General features: G+C 41.6%; 2 protein-coding genes and 1 long non-coding RNA gene across 3 annotated transcripts; 1 reads left to right on the top strand and 2 right to left on the bottom strand.

Annotated features, from left to right (window-relative positions):
- Positions 1 to 1,937: 1,937 nt before the first annotated feature.
- LOC136353671 (uncharacterized) lies at positions 1,938 to 3,100 on the bottom strand. The gene is made up of 2 exons (XR_010737054.1): positions 2,890 to 3,100; positions 1,938 to 2,399 (listed from the first exon to the last, which is right to left on the bottom strand). It is a non-coding gene; the product is annotated as an uncharacterized lncRNA (long non-coding RNA).
- A 1,158-nt stretch (positions 3,101 to 4,258) lies between these two features.
- Positions 4,259 to 7,672, top strand: LOC4348697 (probable serine/threonine-protein kinase PBL16). The gene is made up of 5 exons (XM_015759348.3): positions 4,259 to 4,775; positions 5,239 to 5,558; positions 5,633 to 5,768; positions 6,011 to 6,147; positions 6,995 to 7,672. Exons 1-5 carry the CDS (start codon positions 4,712 to 4,714, stop codon positions 7,478 to 7,480), a joined length of 1,143 nt encoding a protein of 380 aa, XP_015614834.2. The 5' UTR covers positions 4,259 to 4,711; the 3' UTR covers positions 7,481 to 7,672.
- A 9,622-nt stretch (positions 7,673 to 17,294) lies between these two features.
- On the bottom strand, positions 17,295 to 18,721 carry LOC107277294 (transcription repressor OFP12). The gene has a single exon (XM_015758505.3). The coding sequence runs from the start codon at positions 18,424 to 18,426 to the stop codon at positions 17,635 to 17,637; it is 792 nt and encodes a 263-aa protein (XP_015613991.2). The 5' UTR covers positions 18,427 to 18,721; the 3' UTR covers positions 17,295 to 17,634.
- Positions 18,722 to 20,559: the final 1,838 nt, after the last annotated feature.

The following is a 20,559-nucleotide window of genomic DNA, read 5'->3' as shown; positions in this document are numbered from 1 at the left end:
GCATAAATAGTTAAGATAGTTGTATTAATTATTTATTTCCTCTTCATTTTCCTAATTCTTTGGGTGTGTTTCCTTGAAAAATTGTACTCACCTACAGAATGCAGCTTAGGTACTAATAAGAAATAATAACTTTTTTATCAGTGAAAGGAACCATAAAACTGAAAAAAATGATTAAACAGGGCTGCCAGAAGGACGACAGGAGCAGCTTTTATACCTTTGAGTCTGTAGAAGTCCACAACACACTTGAAAGCAGCTTCATTAAATAACATAGAAAATGGACCTTATGCGAAGAAGGTAACGTCTGGTCAAACCTTATGCGAAGAAAGTAACGTCTAGTCAAACAAAACTATGAAAGTTGCAAGTACCATTATGGAATTTACTAGTGTTCACACCATATAACAAACTCTTCTCGGATGAGATAGAACAAAATTAAGAAATCCAGTTTGGACATGTTTTAACAATCATGAAGCAATTAAGATGGTCAAATTTGAATCTGCTGGTCTTTCTGGTGCAACAGTGGAAGAGACGCTCTTCTTGGGTCTTGGACAGAGTACATTTTGGTCAACCCTTAAAGATGAACTAATTATGTGTAAATGAATAACTGGAGGTAATCTGCGGAGTTAATACAAAAGCACACTGCCCTGATTCCTTGAATAAGGTAAATTTTGGTCAATAACAAACAAATTGAACAAAATTATGTGTAATTTGAGTAACTGAAGGTACTCTGTGGAGTTAACAGAAAGGCACACTATCCTTAGTTCAAAAACAGAGTTAACAAGATCCATAAAGAACCATGTTAATTTGATTAAGAGCTAACTCTGTAATTTTTCTATTATAAAAAGAAAGGCTAGCAAAACACACATTCCAAGCAGCATTGGGGGTGAATTCAGGTAATTGTCATTTTCATCTTCCTGAGTTCTACTGAAAAAAAAATATATAGCATGCAACCTTTTCGGTTTGCAAGTATCAAACAACTAGGGAATACCAATTGGATCCAATTCCCCTTAGAAGAATGCCAATGAAATATGCAGATAAAAAGGAATCCAAATTATATGCCCTACTAACATTGCACAAGAAAAGCCTTCCAATCTGAACTGATGCTGATTGGCCACACAACTGAAAGTGACAGGTGATCCCTCCACCAAGTGGACTATTACATGTTAAGAAGCCATTTAGTGTGCGCATTCTTTAATATGCATTACAGGTTAAGGATTAGCATTTAGTTGTTGCAAGTCATTATCCTAATGGATGGGCGAAAGACATTACCCCTATAAGCATGTAATCTCTACAATTAGCATGAGAACGACAGTACCCCTTGGAAAATTTGTCCAATGAGCATGACCCACTAAAGGCAAAATGCTAGCCTACTCTATAGTAGTATAGTACTAGTATATCCAAAGCTCGACCAACATGGTCATGTGAGAACATTCTGGTCAGCATAATTATTCTCCTTGTCACCCTAGGATGATGCTGCTGGCACCCTCAAACATGCAGGTGGTTATAAAAATTACAAACACAAGAAAACAACTTCTTCTACTAAGTTTTAAGCATGTAAATCAGCATGAAAATTGCAAGGACAGACATAAATATGGACAGCGCAGTAACACTATTAACCGTTTTCGCCTCTCATGCCTAACAAGCCAAAAACGTGCATGACCAGAACCCCAAGCCCCACAGGCAAAGAAGATGCCCAATCAAACACGAGGTGGGTGCATCAAACTGTGACAGTGCCCAGCAGCATAGGTCAGTAATTAAAATTTGATTATCAACTCAGGAAAAAGTCACTCGCACTTGCGTATGGAGGTCTAGTAGGCCAATCCAAGCTCCAACGAGCAAACTTCTGTTCCAGTAACCTATCATTATCACCCCAAAACACGCTATTTATTCACCAACATCACCACCTAACAATCTTCACAGAGGATGAAACACACTTGCACTTGTCACAACAAACCATCCATCCCCTTTTTTTCCCCATTTCTTATCTCCCAATTCTAGTGGGGTATGAAACAGCAAACAACTCCCCCTAGTTTTAGAACAGTGTCAACCATATATAGAAATCCGAGTCCGACACGGTCATTGCATTGGACCACAAATATCTTAGACTCATGCAGCTCCAAGAACTGCAATCTAATATACTGAGATTCCATGGGAACAACATCCCACATCCTACTTCCTACACACAAGATGATGCATGGCATTTGCAGATGATGATGTTTTAAAGAAAGTGAAAAAAAAAAGGAGGTTAAGACAAGCAGAGGATGCAGGAAACATCCAAGCCGCCTTTCTTGATTCACCAAGCTGTGTCTTTATTTTTTGTAATCAAGGATCTGTTTGTACTCTCTTTTCCTTCTTAATCAAATTCCGGCGGAGCTCCTGCCGTCGTCTTCCTTAAAAAAAAACTGGATAAAAAAGAAATATCTTTCTTTTCATATCATACACACATAGGAGTATAAAATTATAATTAGTAGTAGAAGAAGAAGAGAAGTAGGTGCCTTGGCAACTTGGTGGCAGCCGGAGACTACTGCCGGTCAAGTCGCCTCAGCTCACGCAAGCACGCACATACATACATATCCACCCAAAAGAGTGGCCCAAGATGATGAGTCTGATACGGGGATTTGGAGAGGGGGATCAACCGAAACCCAAACCCCCCCAACCAAATCGCCCGCCCCGTCGCCATCATCAGATCAGACTAAGCAGAGGGTTTCGGATCGCGAACTGATTAAACAGAGACGCCCATCTTCGCCGTCGTCACATCACCACCCGGGACGGACACTATGCAGAAACGCGCAAGAAGACGCTGGGAGAATGCGACACGAATCTGGATCGCGAGGGAGGGAGGAGGAAGGGTCAGGGAAAGGGGATAGGATTCGTGGGGTATGGCGAGCTGACCTCGACGTCCTGATCCGTGTGCCGGCAGCCGCAGCCGCAGCCGCAGCCCCCCGAGGCCGCGCCAGCAAGAAGCCGCAGGAGGAAGGAGAGGGCGTTCGTCGCCATCTGGCGTTCGCGCGGGGCGCGCAGATCGATGATTTGGCGCCAATCCTGCAGAGCGGCAGGTTGCGCGAGGCAGCTTGGCAAGAGAGTGCAGCGAATCTGCAATTCTGCAGTAGACAGTAGACACTCCAGGGGAGTGTTGACTGCTGCTGACCAACCAAGACCCAAGCACACCAAGAATTGCATCCGTGGTTAATTAGCACATAATTAATTAAATTTTAATTATTACAAATGATTTATATAAATTTTAAAGGAAAATTTTCATACAATATGTTAGTTTGAAAAACATACTAACGAAATTGAAGGTGAAATAACTTTGGTTGTTGATTTACATCAGTAGAAAATTGACAATATTTAAGGCTTCAATTCGATCGCAGAAATGATAAAATATGGCAATAGAAAGCACATGATTTCAAGAGGAGAGAAGAGCCCCATCGGCTGCCCATATTTCTTAATAAGCTAAAACGGTTTATTAGGAAATAAAAATTAATTTATAAGTAAAACTTTAATATATATGCTCGTAGTCACTTAAAAGCCTATACTAAAAAGAAATTACGTTGAAAATATCTTAAATCAATTTCAAAATCAAGTTTGGAAATTCAAATTTTGGCTTTTGCTTTGATTTATTATACTAACGATTAGCGTGTGATTAATTAAATAGACTCGAATGAATATTTTTAAGAGATCAGACCTTATGCTAACTTTATTTCAAAATCTCTATGCATAATGCATTATAGCATTCTAAAGGAATTTCATATGATTTTGAAAGCCCTAACTCATGGTTCCAAGGGATCAAATAGGCAAAATTTTCATTTTCAACAGGATATTTCCTCCCAGAATTCTTTGTTCCATTGAGGACCTCACAAGGCAACAAGATAGGATTTCTGAAAAATAGTCATGAGTTGCCTCGTGTAATCATATGCCAAATTCTTTTCCTTTGCTAGCTCTCTCTCATTGCCTCTATCCACAGAAAACATGAGAAGGATGAACAAATGCATGCCATCATCTAGACATTCAAACAGTAAAAAAAAATTCCAACTTTTCCCCAGGGAAGTAGGAATATAAACCTACCATACCATCATATATACAATCATGGCTGTTTAAAAAATATGGTCAATTTCAACCCAAAAAAATAGACATAATCATGGAGTATTATTGTCTTACAAATTAAGTAAGGCCAAAAATGCATGCCCAAATCAAACATGACCTGTATGCTTATTAGCTTATATGCTCCTGGTGTAACCGGCTACAGGAACAGGGCAGCTGCCACTGCATAATTGTACTTGAATTATATATACATACACATATTTGCTTAGCTTTTAGTTCTGGGTTCTCATCATGAAAGGTATAATGATAAAGGGGAGAAAGGGATGGCTCACTTGAAACGTACTGCTCCCTGCCCCTCTTGATTTGGTTTCTTTCTTCCTCCTCTTTGCTGCGGCTGCTGTTGCACAAGTAGCATCACCAACCTCTCCCTGTCTATCCCATATTATTCGTCTCCTTGCTTGCTTCTCTGAATATCATCAGAGCTTGTTCAGACTGTGTCCCTGTTCTTGCTCAGCTTCTAATCCAGGGATACACAGAGATATCGCCCTTTTTTGGCAGTGATTATCTCTCTCTCTAGCTTGGTTGAGAGAGAAGAACAGCAGCTCTTGCTTGCCTCCTTACTTTCTTCTTGGTGTTCTTGGAGAGAGAGGGAGAGGATTAGAGGTTGTGATAGATGGGTAATTGCTGGTTTAGAGGGAGCTTAATTGTTAACAGAGTCTCTTCTAATGCGAAGCCAGGTAAGTCTACAGTTCTTCCAGCCTTATCATTTAGACAGATGGATTATCTCTTATCCCTGAAAGTCTTAAAATCTGATGCCAAGTTTGTTCAAATCCGAATTGCAACAAAGAGAACATCCAACACTGTAAATTTAGTCCATATTTGACCCCTCCGAAAGCAATAACCATGTTCTGAAATTGATTTGCTATAAAAAAATGTTTATTCACCTTAACATGTTCTGAAATTATTTTTCCCGAATTTCATGGAAAATATTTTTTTACTCACCCTCATCATGTCTGAAACTAATTTGCCGAATTTCGTAACAACCTTTGTTAAATCACTTCATCATGCTCTGAAACTAATTTTCCCAATTTCATGAAAACCCCAAATTTGCCAAATTCTGTCAAAAAAAAAGGAACAGTTTATCCACCTGATCATGTTCTTGATATACCAAAGTCTCTGCTGATTCCTCTGAGCTCGCAGAGACTCCCAAGATCCAGAGCCCATCGGAGAGGGACCGGAGCGACGAGAGCAAGCTGCCATCGAACGCCAAGGAGGTGGAGGCGATGCGGTTGGACTCGTCGGCGCGCAACCCGCTCGTCGCCTTCTCCTTCGAGGAGCTCAGGGCGGTCACCAGCAACTTCCGCCAGGACTCCCTCATCGGCGGCGGCGGCTTCGGCCGCGTCTACAAGGGCGCCGTCGCCGCCTCCGCCGCCGGCGACGGCGACGGCGCCGAGCCCCAGCCCGTCGCCGTCAAGGTCCACGACGGCGACAACAGCTTCCAGGGCCACCGCGAGTGGCTGGTCAGTAGTACTCAATCAAGAATCAATCTCGTTGTTCGCGCTGTGGTGATCGGAATCCGCCATTGTTGGTGCAGGCGGAGGTGATCTTCCTGGGCCATCTGTCGCACCCCAACCTGGTGAGGCTCGTCGGATACTGCTGCGAGGGCGACCACCGGCTGCTCGTCTACGAGTACATGCCACGCGGCAGCGTCGAGTCCCACCTCTTCTCCCGTAAGTCCGTCGCCGCCGCCGCACCAGAAAATTAGTTTGTTGGTATCATAACGTGTTTATCGATGTCAAAGTATGTTAATTATACTTTGATGATGATATTATAATATATGGATAAAAAGTTTCACTGTACGTTTTACCAAAAGTCATCGGTGTCGCCTGACATCGGCTATTACACTATTGATCACCGGCGTAGTACGCGTCGAGGGTGTGATGACTGACGAGGTTCGCTGGTGGGTGTGCAGGGGTGATGGCGCCGCTGTCGTGGGCGACGCGGATGAAGATCGCGCTGGGCGCGGCGAGGGGGCTCGCGTTCCTCCACGAGGCCGAGAAGCCTGTCATCTACCGCGACTTCAAGACCTCCAACATCCTCCTCGACGAGGTGCGGGATATCTCTCGTCCAAATTCCTTTTTTTTTTCATACTTTTGGTCAAGATTCACTCGAGGATTCAAAATTTGGTCGGATTTCGTCTAAATTTTCGAATTCAACGATCCTGAAAATTTTTCAGTGTCCTTTGATGAAACATTGCTCGAGAGTTCGATTTTTCGGTCCAATCTCGTTGCGAATTTCAAGATACCTTTTTTGGGGGGGGTCGAAATTCACTCGAGGATTCATAATTTGATTGAATTTCGTCTAAAGTTTTGAATTCAAACAAAGCGTGAGGATATCTCATCGAAAATTTTTCAAACTTTTGGTCAAGATTCACTCGAGGATTCAAAAATCGGTCGAATTCCGTCCAATAATTCGAATTCAACAAAGGGCGTTTCAAACTTTTGGTCAAGATTCACTCGAGGATTCAAAAATCGGTCGAATTCCGTCCAATAATTCGAATTCAACAAAGGGCGCGTCGCATCCTCAAATTGTCAATGCTCTTGATAAAAACATTACTCGAGTCTTTGGTCGAATTTCGTTTCAAGCTTCTATTTTTATTTATTTTTTTTGGGGGGGGGGTTTACTCCAGAATTCAAAAACCGGTTGAATTTCGTCTAAAATCTCGATTTCAAACATAGTGCGCGTCGCACTCTCAAATTTTCAATATCTTGATAACGCATTACTCGAGAATTCAATTTCCGGTCGAATTTCGTTGCAAACTTCAAAAAAAAATCATCTCTTTCTTGGGTCAAAATTTACTCGAGATTTCAAATTTCGGTCGAATCTCGTCAATCTAAACCGATTTTTTCTGAAACCATTTGGCGCGAATCGAATGTATGGATTCATCATCATTCAGGAGTTCAACGCGAAGCTGTCGGACTTCGGGCTGGCGAAGGACGGGCCGGTGGGGGACAAGTCGCACGTGTCGACGCGGATCATGGGCACCTACGGCTACGCGGCGCCGGAGTACGTCATGACCGGCCACCTCACGGCCATGAGCGACGTCTACAGCTACGGCGTCGTCCTCCTCGAGCTCCTCACCGGCCGCAAGTCGCTCGACAAGTCCCGCCCCCCGCGGGAGCAGACGCTCGCCGACTGGGCGCTCCCCCTCCTCACCCACAAGCGCAAGGTCATGTCCATCGTCGACCCCCGCCTCTCCGCCGCCGCCGCCGCCGCCGGCGCAGGCGGCGAGCTGCCGGCGAGGGCGGTGCACAAGGCGGCGATGCTGGCGTACCACTGCCTGAACCGGAACCCCAAGGCGAGGCCGCTCATGCGGGACATCGTCGCGTCGCTCGAGCCGCTGCAGGCCGACGACGAGGCGCGCGACGCCGCCGGCGCCTGAGAAGAAGGGAGAGGGACGCAGATGTTGTTGGGATTAATTAATTAAAGCTGTATCATAATGAAAATCAAAAGATTTGGTAGTGCAGCAAGGGGGTAGGTGTAGTGATTAGCGGTTGAGTTGAGCTGAGTGTACGAACGTTGTTAATGTGCAGGGAAGATGATTAATTAATTAATTAATTACTTAATTTTCTGATGTCTCTTTGATTGAGCTCAACTCTGACAGTCTGATACTATCTTCTCTTGACGAGGCCGGCAAATTGGCCGCGCGCACGGGCCGCAGCCCGCAGAGGAAATGTGTTGGTGGGCTGCGGGCCCACGCAGACCGTGGGCCGCAGGGCCCAAACTAGATCTAACTAATGGGGAACACATAAGTAGCAGTGATGCTGCACGGCAGTTGATGTTGCACTATGAGGACAAAGCCAGTGGTGGCGTTCAGTAGCGGATCAGGGAATTATTTTAGAGCCCATACAAACTTCACTGTATCTAGTATAAACTACGTAAACTCTATCTTAAAATTTTAATAGATTAACCGTGGACGAGCCCAGGTAGCTGCCCGGGGTCACTGGGTGGTAGATCCATCCCTGGTGGCGCTCCCTTCAATCTAGCCATTGATGATGCATTGATGAAGAAAAATGCGAGAAATTATGGTGCCGGGCAGATCTAGATGTGAAGCTCATGGTGTGAGACGGTCTCAGGTGAGGAGTTTGTGACAATGGTTGGCTTTGGAATCATCAACTGCCTCTACTATGAGAGCTAGCCTAAGGGCAAGAAATTGTACTGTCAACCATGTACTATGTTTCTGAGTCTAATGAAATGCATGGTTTTCGAAAAAAAAAACTGCCCCAAAATAGGAAAGGAGAAACATGTGAGAAGGCAGCGTGTGCGAGGTGGGCGGAGCTTACGCAATGAGGAGAGAGTGATGCCATCATGATCGCGGTCGCACGACGGTGATGTGGATTGCTTATGAGTTGGACTGGGCTGGATATGGGATGAAATTTCCATAGACAAAAATACCCCTTACTAATGAGGACTAGAGTGTTAATCCCACTTTTAATCTCAACCACGGATGTTCTTTTGAGGAGCATAGAAGCACATCTAAAAATGACATCTCTTACTTGTCTAATAGGTCTCTAGGATCACTTTATTTCTCAGCACACTTTTTACAAATCCGAGCTTAAGGTAATATTTTTTTCTATCTCTCTCTTCGTTAACTCCTCTCTTATGATGTACTCCCTCCATTCTAAAAAGATTTAATCCTACACATAAATATATACAGCTTATATCGAGATTCATCCCAGGATTACCTTTTTCTCTATGATCGATAGAGGAGAAGAGTCCACATCAACATGAACCGGTATGTAAATGCTCTTAGTTGTCACTGTTGGAAGTGATCCCAACTTCCAACCAGGCCCTCATTCTGCACTGTAGCTTCGTACCTATGGCGCCTAGATAGCGCCAACCTCACGGTGAATTTGGCCTTGCAGATCGATCGATCTCGTGTGCGTTTGTTGGCCGCAACAGTGCTCCTTTGACCTTGCATTGGGGAAACAGTGACGTACTGACGTTTAGCTCATATGCTAGCTCACTGTGCTCATCATTGCAGAAGCAGGGGCAAACGGAGCATCTCACGTACAGCCACATGCCCACGTCCACATGACTTGCAGTGTTAGCATCCAAATCCGCATCATGGCTTCACCTGTTTGGATAATGGATATACTCTCTCCATCCAAAAAAAAAAAAATCAACCTATACAACGATTGGACACTATATAGTACAACAAATCTGGATAGAGTAGTGTCCAATCGTTGTTTGGGACGGAGGGAGTACTGAAGTACTGCACTTAATTTATTCCGTATTTTGCTATGCATCATTGGGTCCCGACCAGGCTTTGCAAAATCGTACGGTTAGTCGGTTACCCTGCGATTATCACGGTTATCAGCGTGATAACCTTTTCAGTTTTTGAAACCACGGTAAACCTCACGGTAACCACGCGGTTACATAACCGCCTTACCGTGGAAGTGGCAGTAACCATACCCAAAACGGTTTAGTAAAAACTGATCCCGACTCTCGACAAGTTAGCAAACTTTTGAATGAATTTTGGAAAAAAAAAAGACGACGTGTGGTTTTAGCTGGCATTGGTTTGTAGAAACTAAGAGGTTTTGGCCAGTTCTCATACGGTAATTTTTCTTGATGGAAAACTTCTCATACGGGGTTAACCAAAAGTGAATGGTTTTTTAGTTTTTTCTCAGTTTTCGACAAATTGAGCGGTTTTCACTTTCAAAGCGGTAATGTAGGCAGGTACGCCTTTCTTTTTCTCGTAAATTGATTTGCAGTTCAACTGTTAATTTTCTCATTAAATTCCACACCAATAACTCCGAAAAGAACCTAGCGCCACTGCTATTCTTTTGTAAAAGAAAAATTAATTGATCCAGAATTAAATCACCTGTTACAATGTAAATGCCACAGGACTACAGTAGCATACGTCCCTCTACAATACTGCAACTGTTATACGGAGTATATCACTCCTGCTCCAGCTAGTGCACCACTGTTCGATTTAATTTCTCTTTCTTTTCCCTTATTTAGTGCATCGGCAGCAGGGTATGTATATGTCAAACTGCTGCACTGGTAGATAATGATTGCTGCATTAGTTTCTTTCTTTTTTGGAAAAAAAAGGAGATAATCTCCAGATTAATTTGGCAAGTGGCAATACATGCTGCAACTGTTGCTGTCAGAAAGAGTCAATATATCTATCAGGGGTCTCTCCATGATAGGAGTAGATAGCTGAATGCAATGCAAGTATGGAGGCAATGTGCCAATTGAGTTGTGTGATGACCGTAGCTGAAGCCTCAACGTCCACCGGAAATGATTCTGTCGTTGTGAGCTGCAGGAAAGGAGAAGAGTCAGTAGAAACCTTTGCCAATGGCGCATCATCAAGCATTTTATAAAACTTCTTGTTATGTTTGTTTGTCTGTTCCTACTTACTGTGGAGATATTGTAATTAGTAATATAACTTTGGGCTTTGTGTGTCTTTGACGCATTTGCTAGGTTATCCATTATCAATAAAACAAATGGTGTAGAATTACCGTTATGCAATCTTATTCACTTATTAGGATTCAGTATAAACAAGAGAGAATCGGTTCTATGTCTACAATGAGTTTGTAACGGTTCAAAGATTTGTCATGGACACTGATATTTTCTATAATATGCTGTTAAGCTTATCAATTGTTTCTACCATATGTTATTGGGTTACATCTTTTTCAGAAATACCTAAAATTACTTTATAGATATAAAAGGTTGACAATTAATTAATTTATTCCATTACAAGTTTAAAACAAATATGATTTTTTTATGAAGCTTCCTTAGTCCTTACACAACGTATAAGCTTCTACATATATATGTTTCACTATTTCTTTCATGATTTTTTTTTCTGAAAACTTTTTTATTACATATATATGAGAGAGGAATCACTCACACAAAAGATAATAGCACAAAAATAATTTATGCAGCATGTGAAAAATGATCATAAAAAGAACAACACAAGAAGTTTCATATTTTTTTTGAATTTTCTAGTGGGGTCAATCCATTGTCAACATTTACATGTATCTAAGGGTATTTTAGGTATTTTCAAAGTATTTGGTTAAATGGTATATTATATTGTAGAAACAACTGATAAACTCATTGGCATACTACAGAAAAGGGCCAAAGGCTATGTTAAATATTTTAGATTCTCTCTAAAATTAATAGAAGAGTTCCGTTAGAAAAATTGAGAGGATTACAGTCTCTACATGCTCTCTAGAACAAAAGATTTGAACTCACCAAAATCCCCACAGATTAAGCTCATATGTAAAGTACTTATATGTTGAATCGAATGGAATACCATATGAAGTGACCACAAAATCTCTAGGCACATGAGGCAAGCATGGTCATGCTGTCACGTGTCCCAAAAGGTCTCACACGACAAAAGCCATGATAAGTTCGCACGCACGCTCATTCTCGATCTGACGCTGCACTGCTGCAATTAAAACCACAATCCGGCCGGGCATGCTGCATATGCTACCTCCTGACGACATATCAGTTAGCCTCTCCATTCCAAATGAAATGATGCCATATGCTTCGCGAACAAAGAAATTCAGGCCCTGTTTAGTTCCTAAGGGTTGTTTAAATCCCCAGTAAAATTTTATACCCTATAACATCGAATGTTTAGCATATACATAGAGTATTAAATATTGTTGAGGAGTGATCCTCTCTAGCGGGAGATCGTGAGATCCTCTTTCGTGAGTTCGGCCGGGGGAAAGAGCTCGCTTCTAGAGATGGCGTGTCCACCCTGGATGCTACTAAGTCGCGTATGGGCGACTAGATTAGACAAGTTCGGGCCGCTATGGAGCGTAATACTCTACTCCTGTGTGTGGGATTAAGGTTGAGAGTTACAAGGGTTCCTAAACTCCGGAGAGCGTTCCCGCTTCTCTTCTCCTAGAGTTCAGGCTTACTGAGAGTCGTCCCTTTTCTCGGTCGGCAAGGTCCTCCTTTTATAGTTCAAGGGGATACCACATGCACCGCCTCTACCTACTTTTATATGGGATGGGGACCCACTCTGCCTTGACTGGTCCACGATCCGTGCCTTCGCCCGGAAGCTAAGGCGCGGTCCGCCTTTCTGTGGGACCCAGCGCCGCCCCCCACCTGACACGGGGGACGGCCCTGTCATTCGCCCTTTAATGGGTGGAGACCTTGGCCGTCTTCCTCACGCCGGGAGAACTCCGGATGACGCTCTGATGTGACAGGGCATACCTATCTCCACTCCACCGGAGACAGAGGCGACGTGGGGGCACGGCCACCCGTCCAGTCAAACGTGACTGGCGACAGGCCGGTCACAGACTGGTCAGTCCTGACTGACGTGCGTCAGTTGGGCGGCACTGCACGTTTGCCCTTACCGTATTAAATGCGGTGAGAGGCAGTTGGGGCGCCGCGCGCATTGATAGCGGTTCAGCCTGGGTCCCCTCCCCGCTCGCTCCCCCGCCACATGGCAGTTGGACGAGGGCCTCGGGGCAAGGCAGCGCGAGGGCCCGAGGGGCATGACGTGGCACCCCGAGGCCCCCCGGCCGCTCCTGCGATTCGCGAGGTGCGGGGTAGGGCCAGGCTGTAGGGCTACGTGGCTGGATGGGAAGGTAAACTCCCCTTACTTTGCATACCCCCGGGCCCATATCTCCGACAAATATAGACGAAAAAATAACTAATTATACATATTGCGTGTAAATTGCGAGACGAATCTTTTAATCCTAATTGCGCCATGATTTGATAATGTGGTGCTACAGTAAATATTTGCTAATGAAGGATTCATTATGCTTAATAAATTCGTCTCACGGTTTACATGTGGATTCTGTAATTTGTTTTGTTATTAGACTACGTTTAATACTTCAAATATATGTCTGTATATCCGATGTGACACGCCAAAACTTTACACTCCTGGATCTAAACACAACGTAAAATAAAAATTTTCACGTTGTCACATCGAATGTTTGAACACATGTATGGAGTATTAAATGTAGAAAAAACAATTATACAAATTGCGTGTAAATTACGAGACGAATCTTTTAAGCCTAATTGCGTCGTAATTTGACAATGTGATGTTACAGTAAACATTTGCTAATGATTAATTAATTAGGCATAATAAATTCGTCTCGCAGTTTCCTGGTGGAATGTGTAATTTATTTTGTTATTAGACTAAGCTTAATACTTCAAATGTGTATCCGTATATCCGATGTGACAACCAAACCTAAAAATTTTCCCAAACTAAACAAGGCCTAAGAGGCAAACACCTGAAAAAGGATTATAACCCCTCGAGTGTTATCTAAATAATCATAAAAATTTAATAATATAAATTAATATATGATGTATCACTTCATTAAATTATTAACACATAAGTCTAAATTCGATCTAAACAAATTGTAATAAAACTAACAAATTTAACTCTAACTAGTAGTATACGTGTGCTTACATTAATTATTTTTTAACTTGTACTACCTACACCTAAAAAATAAGTCTATTTTTCACATATCACACACATGCTAATACAAACCAAAAAAAACTAATACGCATACTTTATCGAATCCAAAGATAAGTATTGTTCTCTTTATTTACTCCGAATGCATTTATATCGTACTTTCATAAACTCCCATGTAATGATTTCTTAAAAACAAATTAATTTTGGGACAAACATGCATGATGAACTAAAAACAAAAATAAATTTATTATGGGACTGAGGTAGTAAAAATTAAAATTAAAATTACATTTTTTTGGAGTGATATATATCACATTAATTTATCTTACTAAATGTTTAATTTTTAAAAAGTAAAATGTAAATAAACGAGGGGAAAGAGTTTCCTAAAATCATACCGTAGTAGTACTAGTACCAGTAGCTTTTCCACTACAGTATTTCTGATCGATTCGAAGCAGCGAAAAAGATCGAACAGATAAAGTAAGAGGCCATGATCACCAACTGTTTTTTGAGCTCTTGCAGTATCATCAGTAATCTATCAGAGTATCTGCTGGTAGCTTTGCGGTTGCCATGTCGGCGTCGGCGTCCTCCTCCTACCACGCGCGCGGTGTAATTACTCACGATTTCGCTCGCCGTCTCCATGGATCATTCGCTCGTGAAATCTCGCCCGACGGATTATTGCCCGCTTATTTGTATTATGCGTGGATTCATGGCCTCTACCACTTTACACCCTCAGTACTGATTGGCAACTCGATGTCTCGATCGTTGATTAATAGTTCATTAAGAGGATGTATGGGAGTTGAGATGAACACTCAAGCCAGCTGATTGGCGAGCTCTCACTGTTACATAAAACCGGCAGTGCTATCGTTTTTGAACCAGCAGTATGCAGACAACAGTATGATGATTCTTTTAAAACGCCTTTGTAGTATTTTCACACGAATTAGTTGAATTTCAGTATAGTTCTTGTAAATATGTCGGTTTGAACTTTGAAATGAGGCTATAGTATAGTGTTTTTGTTGTGTTTTCGAGTATTAATGGAGAAGTCTTAAAATAATACACTGGTGGAGAAATCATCTTTGGTCGGTCGACCAAATTCTATAATAGTCCCGGTTCCATTAAAAACCAGGATTAAAAATGATTTTTAGTCCCGATTAAAAAAATTTTGATCTTTAATCCCGGTTGGTAACATGATTTTTAGTGCCGGTTCATCCCCTGTCAGAGGCATGTCAGGGGGCTGAGGATCTTTAGTCCCGGTTGGTAACACCAACCCACTTTAGTCCCGGTTGGTGTTACCAACCAGGACTAAAGATAGATCTTTACTCCCGGTTATTTCACCCGTTTTTAGTCCCAGATTCGTAGTCCCGGTTGGGAAACCGGGACTATAGGGGGTTACAAACTAGGAGTATAGACAGTTTCTCCACCAGTGATACTTCCTCCGTTTCAGGTTACAAGATGTTTTGACTTTGGTCAAACTCAAACTGTTTCAAGTTTGACTAAGTTTATAGAAAAACAATAATAATATTTTCAACCAAAAATAAATTTATTATAAAAATATATTTAATTTTTTATCTAATGAAACTAATTTGGTAATATAAATATTACTATATTTGTCTATAAACTTAGTTAAATTTAAAGTAGTTTGATTTTGATGAAAGTCAAAACATCTTGTAACCTGAAACGAAGGGAATAAGCCGGTATAATATAATGTGGCTACCTATGGCGCACGCGTGGATGCATAATTCGTCTCGATTCTGGGCAGTATATTGTCAAGAGAAATTCAGTGAAATTAACCTCCCAGCTGTATTTTGTTCAGAGAAAATTATGCGAAATTATGTTCTTTTGAAAGAGAAAAATTCAGTGAAATTAACCTCCCAACTGAAAAGAAACGGATGGAGATCGACAGGGAAAAGAAGACGTTATTGTCAGACATAATTGTGTGCTTAATTTCATCACTACCGAGATTCAGGTGCATAATTAGGGACGTAGCCAGTAGGCACATACGGGGGCAGCTAAGGTTTAAGCTCGACACGTGGTAACAACATAATACATATGAAAATACTGAAACACCATTGTGTTGAGCATAATAATATAGATTATAGGATTAAAGTACTAGTAATTGACTGCATGGATTATTGAAGAGTAAATTGAAACCACCATTTGAATTTTGTAATTTCTATAGCATCTTCAAAAGTTGCGGTTGGTATTTATGAATTTATCCCCACACTGCCATACATATTTATGCATGCATATTAGTTTCACTGCTCTCAACCGTTGAAAGTTGCATCCACATCGGTGTCTATTAAGGGCTGAGGGCTGAACATGGGAGATGATACTGATACATATAGAAAAAGCACATGATTTGATACGAATGTAAGGGAAAAAACAAACAATTACAAAAGACAAAGAAATTTTTTTAGTTAATTTCACAAAACTACATATACTTCGATCAAATTATCACAAAACTATATATTTAGAGTAATATATCACAAAACCTACATATTTAACACACTAAATTTCTCGTAGAATTACATATTTAAGGTGTGGTATCATAAAACTATAGATTTAGTAATAAAATTATCATAAAACTACAGGTTTAGTGATAATTTAATCACTAAACTTACACGTTTATGACTCAAACATAATACTAGTGCTAAGGATTTAAACTCTAAAATTTATAGTTTTGTAATAACTTTGTTATTAAATCTGTAGTTTTGCAACACTTCACCTTAAATCTGTAGTTTTGTGATAAATTTAGTGTTAAATCTGTAGTTTTGTGATAATTTGATTATAGTATATGTAGTTTTGTGAAATTTTCTCAAAATTTTTCCGTGAGATTGGTTGGACCTCATGTTGAATTTTCTCCAAAATTCTCTTGGGGGCTTGAGGCATTCCACAGTTCAAATGACCAAATTAAATGAAAAAAATTCATAGGATTTAAGACATAAAAATTCCTCTAATAATACTTTGTTACAAATGGGGCTTAGATATTAAGATCCCTCTAGAACAATTGAACAAAGGATATTTGATGGTTCTTTTTTGTAGGATTTAAATCCAATTCAAGAAAAAAATTTTCCCAAATGGCTCATTGGAACAAAATTAACATGGGATATTCATGAATCCTACGTAAGCTCCTATGGAATGTTTCAAGCCATGAAGTTTTGTTGGAAATTTAACATGAGGTCCAATATCATGGGAACTTACCTTCGAGCCTTCATATCTTGTCAATTTCATGTGTGTGTTTTCTTGTCCATCTACCGTTATTACTGCATTTTCCCTATGTTTTATATTTCGTCGAATTACGACTACATTCCTATCAATTTTTTTTGTTTTCCTCCCTGTGTTTTCTTATTGTTGCATTCTTTAGGAAACTAACTCAAAATTGTTTCTCTTTGAGCATAACGCTAAGGGTGCAATATTGTATTGGAAAGGAGACAGGGCTAATGAGATGCAAAACACCATTCCCCAAAGACCGTAGACAGATATACCCTTCGTTTCATAATATAATGTGTTTTGGTCTTATCCTAAGATATGGTTCATCAACCTAGCTTGACTAATTTTACAGAAAAAAAACATAGCAACATTTTTGTTGAATCCACCATTGAACATATTTTATGATAGATATTTGTTTGGTGGCAAAAATTTTGCTACATTTTCATATAAACTTAGTCAAGGATGTGAACATATCTTAGGACAAAAGCAAAGCACCTTCATTACACTCTAAAACGGGTGGAGTATGCTTTATATGTACCTCTTCACCTACTTGTCACAACATAACAACCCATTTAGAATAGCAGTGGACACTCACGGATCAGAAGCACTCATGTTTATGAAACTCTTAAAATCAAATCAATTATTGTGCCCTAATTATAAGTTAATCTAGTATGAGTATATTACAGTGGACATGTCCTACATCAGCAAGCTAAGGTATGCACACCAACAAAAAAAAAAGTAAAATAAAAAATCAAAGATATTAAAAAATGAAAAAAAAAATCAAGGAGATGGCACAAGAGCGACACAAATAACAGATGTTCGTTACACTTCAGACTTAAACGCCATTGGCCCTTTTCTCTAATCCTTCTAGAAGCTCATTTCACGCGCGCGCGCACGACGGCGGCGCGCGGCGCTCGCCGGCGCGGCGAGGCCGGCATTGGATCGATCGATCGCTATGCCTTCCTCCTTGCGTCGCCGCCGCCGCCGCGTTCTCGGACGACGCCGTCGGCGGGGGTGGCGGCGGGACCATGGGCGTTGAGGGCGAGGAGGAGGTCGGTGAACGCGCCGAGGATGTCCGGGAGCGCGTCGCGGTCGTTGAGCGCGATGTAGGAGAGGAGCAGCTCGTGGAGGCGGGCGCGGTCGCCGCCGCGGCGCGCGACATCGAGCCCCATGGCGTCCACCATCTCCGTCATCGACTTGAGGAACTCCTCCCGCGGCGCGGCCGTCGACACCGGGACCGGCCGCGCCTGCTCGTCGCCGCACACGCGCACTCCCTTACCAGTCGCCGCAGCAGCCGCGCGGCTAGGCGCGGCGGCAGGACGCCCCGACGACGACGACGACGACGTGCTGGCGCCTCCGTTGCCGCGGGGGACGACGGCGGCGGCGGCGGCGGCGGGGTGCTCGGCGGAATCCACGATGGAGTTCGACCGTCCGGGCGACTCAAAGAACAGCCGGCGTGAGGCGATGGCGGTGGACAACCCACCGGCGTCGGCCTCCGCCTCGACATCATCAAGGTACAGCGGCGGATCAAGGTCGTCAAGAAAGGCCGGCGACGAGGTCGACGCCGACGACGACGACGGCGGCGACCCCGTCCCGACCGATGTCGACGCCGCCGACGTCGACGACCCCTCCTCATGGCCCACCGCCGCCGCCGGCGACGGCGACGGCAGCGTCAGCGCCCGCCGGAGCCCGGCGGTGGGCAAGCACCCCGCCATTGCGCGCTCCGCCGCGTTCCTTGGCATCATCCCCAACCTCTAATTAGACCGCGAAGAGAAAGAGACAGGAAAGCTCAAGGAGAGAGAGAGAGAAGCAATGGCGATGGAGGCTTCCCTAATTAGAGCGAGAGACACGTACGAGAGAGACGGAGACAGCGGCGTGTCCCGCCTCTATATAGGAGGAGAGAGAAGGCGGCCTCTAATTACCAATTAGAGGCTAATCACACTCCCTAATTTCTAATTAGCAACATAATATGTAATCACCATCTTCCCCGTTATTTATCCCCATCATCACACAGAAATTTTAAAGCAAGTTTAATAGTATAGCCAACTACTGGGTCCATATCATTTATAGCTAATTTAATAGTATATTCGTATAATAGTTATCTATAAACCATTAATATATGTGGTCCCACCTGGAGTTCATACTGCAGCTGGCTATAAAACTTTTCTTCTCTCCTCTACATGTGTTTACAGTTGACTTGAAGTACTCGCTCTTAGAAATTGGAGTGATTTCTTTTTTCAATTTTTTTTTTGCCCGTTGGACCATGGCTAATACTCATGCTAGTACCACTGCTGCAGTGAGTTGAATTGAATTGAATTAATTGACTGCTTTCAAATTTGGGTATCTCATGGATGCAGTTAGTAAATAAAAAAAAAATTCTTTGGTGCATGATATGATATGGACGGTGGAGATACGTCCAGAGATGTGCGAAATGACTTTGCGAGTGGAGTGGACGGTGCATATTGTTTCCACGTGATGTGCTTCATTAATGATTTGCTTGAAGAAGTGTTTACTGATTTGTAACCGAAGAAACCCAATATTTGATTATGCATGAACCGGATATGTTGAGAACTAGTAATATATTTGTCGCAAATACCTCCATTATTAGGTATTTATCTCGAGAAGTATCTATTATATACTAAAAGTCTATTAAACTTCCTACGAACGCTATGATTTGCTTGAAGAAGTGTTTACTGATTTGTAACCGAAGAAACCCAATATTTGATTATGCATGAACCGGATATGTTGAGAACTAGTAATATATTTGTCGCAAATACCTCCATTATTAGGTATTTATCTCGAGAAGTATCTATTATATACTAAAAGTCTATTAAACTTCCTACGAACGCTATGATTTGCTTGAAGAAGTGTTTACTGATTTGTAACCGAAGAAACCCAATATTTGATTATGCATGAACCGGATATGTTGAGAACTAGTAATATATTTGTCGCAAATACCTCCATTATTAGGTATTTATCTCGAGAAGTATCTATTATATACTAAAAGTCTATTAAACTTCCTACGAACGCTCCCAATCCGCCTCCAATCCGCCATGTGTCATCCTACAAACGCTTCCAAACCGCCACGTGTCACTATAATAAATTAGAGAAATTTCTAAAAATTCTCTAGCCATTGATTTTCATTAAACTAGATGGACCCATTATTTACCACCATTAGATTTATGTTTTTTTTCCACCTTGAGCCGGCCTGTACGTATTATGTATGTACGTTTGTTTTAAGGATAGTACGTACGTACGTTACTTTCACCTCTTTCTTCTCTCAATTTCTTCATATTTTTCACATATGTCTTCTCCTATTATCATACTTTATTGGTTAGAAAAGAATTTTTTCTGTTAAACAATTCAGCAGCTATAACATCTAAATTATGGGTATATTTAGATCCAAAAATTTTTGGTCAAAAATGTTACATCAAAATATTTGGACACATACATGGAGCTCCATTAAATGTGGACAAAAAAAACTAATTGTATAGTTTGCATGTAAATTGCAAGACGAATCTTTCGAGCCTAATCGCGCCATGATTTGAGATGTGAATCTACAATAAGCATTTACTAATGACAGATTAATTAGACTTAATAAATTTGTCTCGCAGTTTACAGGTGGAATCTGTAATTGTAATTTGTTTTTTTATTAGTCTACATTTAATATTTCAAAAAAAATTTGGCCAAAGAACTAAACACAGCCTATACCACTAATTTTTAATCTGCTTGTATCTTTCAATTTATTTATAACTAAATTCATAGCTAACTATAACATATAAATAAACTAATTGTACAGTTTACATGTAAATTACGAGACGAATCTTTCGAGCCTAATTGCGCCATGATTTGAGATGTGATGCTACAGTAAACATTTG

Source organism: Oryza sativa, chromosome 10 (genome assembly GCF_034140825.1).
Source record: "Oryza sativa Japonica Group chromosome 10, ASM3414082v1".
Lineage (NCBI taxonomy): Eukaryota > Viridiplantae > Streptophyta > Magnoliopsida > Poales > Poaceae > Oryza > Oryza sativa.
This window is presented reverse-complemented; position numbering and strand designations above follow the sequence as displayed.

Coding starts and splice junctions, on each gene's coding strand:
- LOC107277294 (XM_015758505.3), bottom strand. CDS start 18,426: ATGATGCCAAGGAACGCGGCGGAGCGCGCAATGGCGGGGTGCTTGCCC.
- LOC4348697 (XM_015759348.3), top strand. CDS start 4,712: ATGGGTAATTGCTGGTTTAGAGGGAGCTTAATTGTTAACAGAGTCTCT. Junction 5,769..6,010: donor CGAGTCCCACCTCTTCTCCC/GTAAGTCCGTCG, acceptor GTGGGTGTGCAG/GGGTGATGGCGCCGCTGTCG. Junction 6,148..6,994: donor CCAACATCCTCCTCGACGAG/GTGCGGGATATC, acceptor ATCATCATTCAG/GAGTTCAACGCGAAGCTGTC.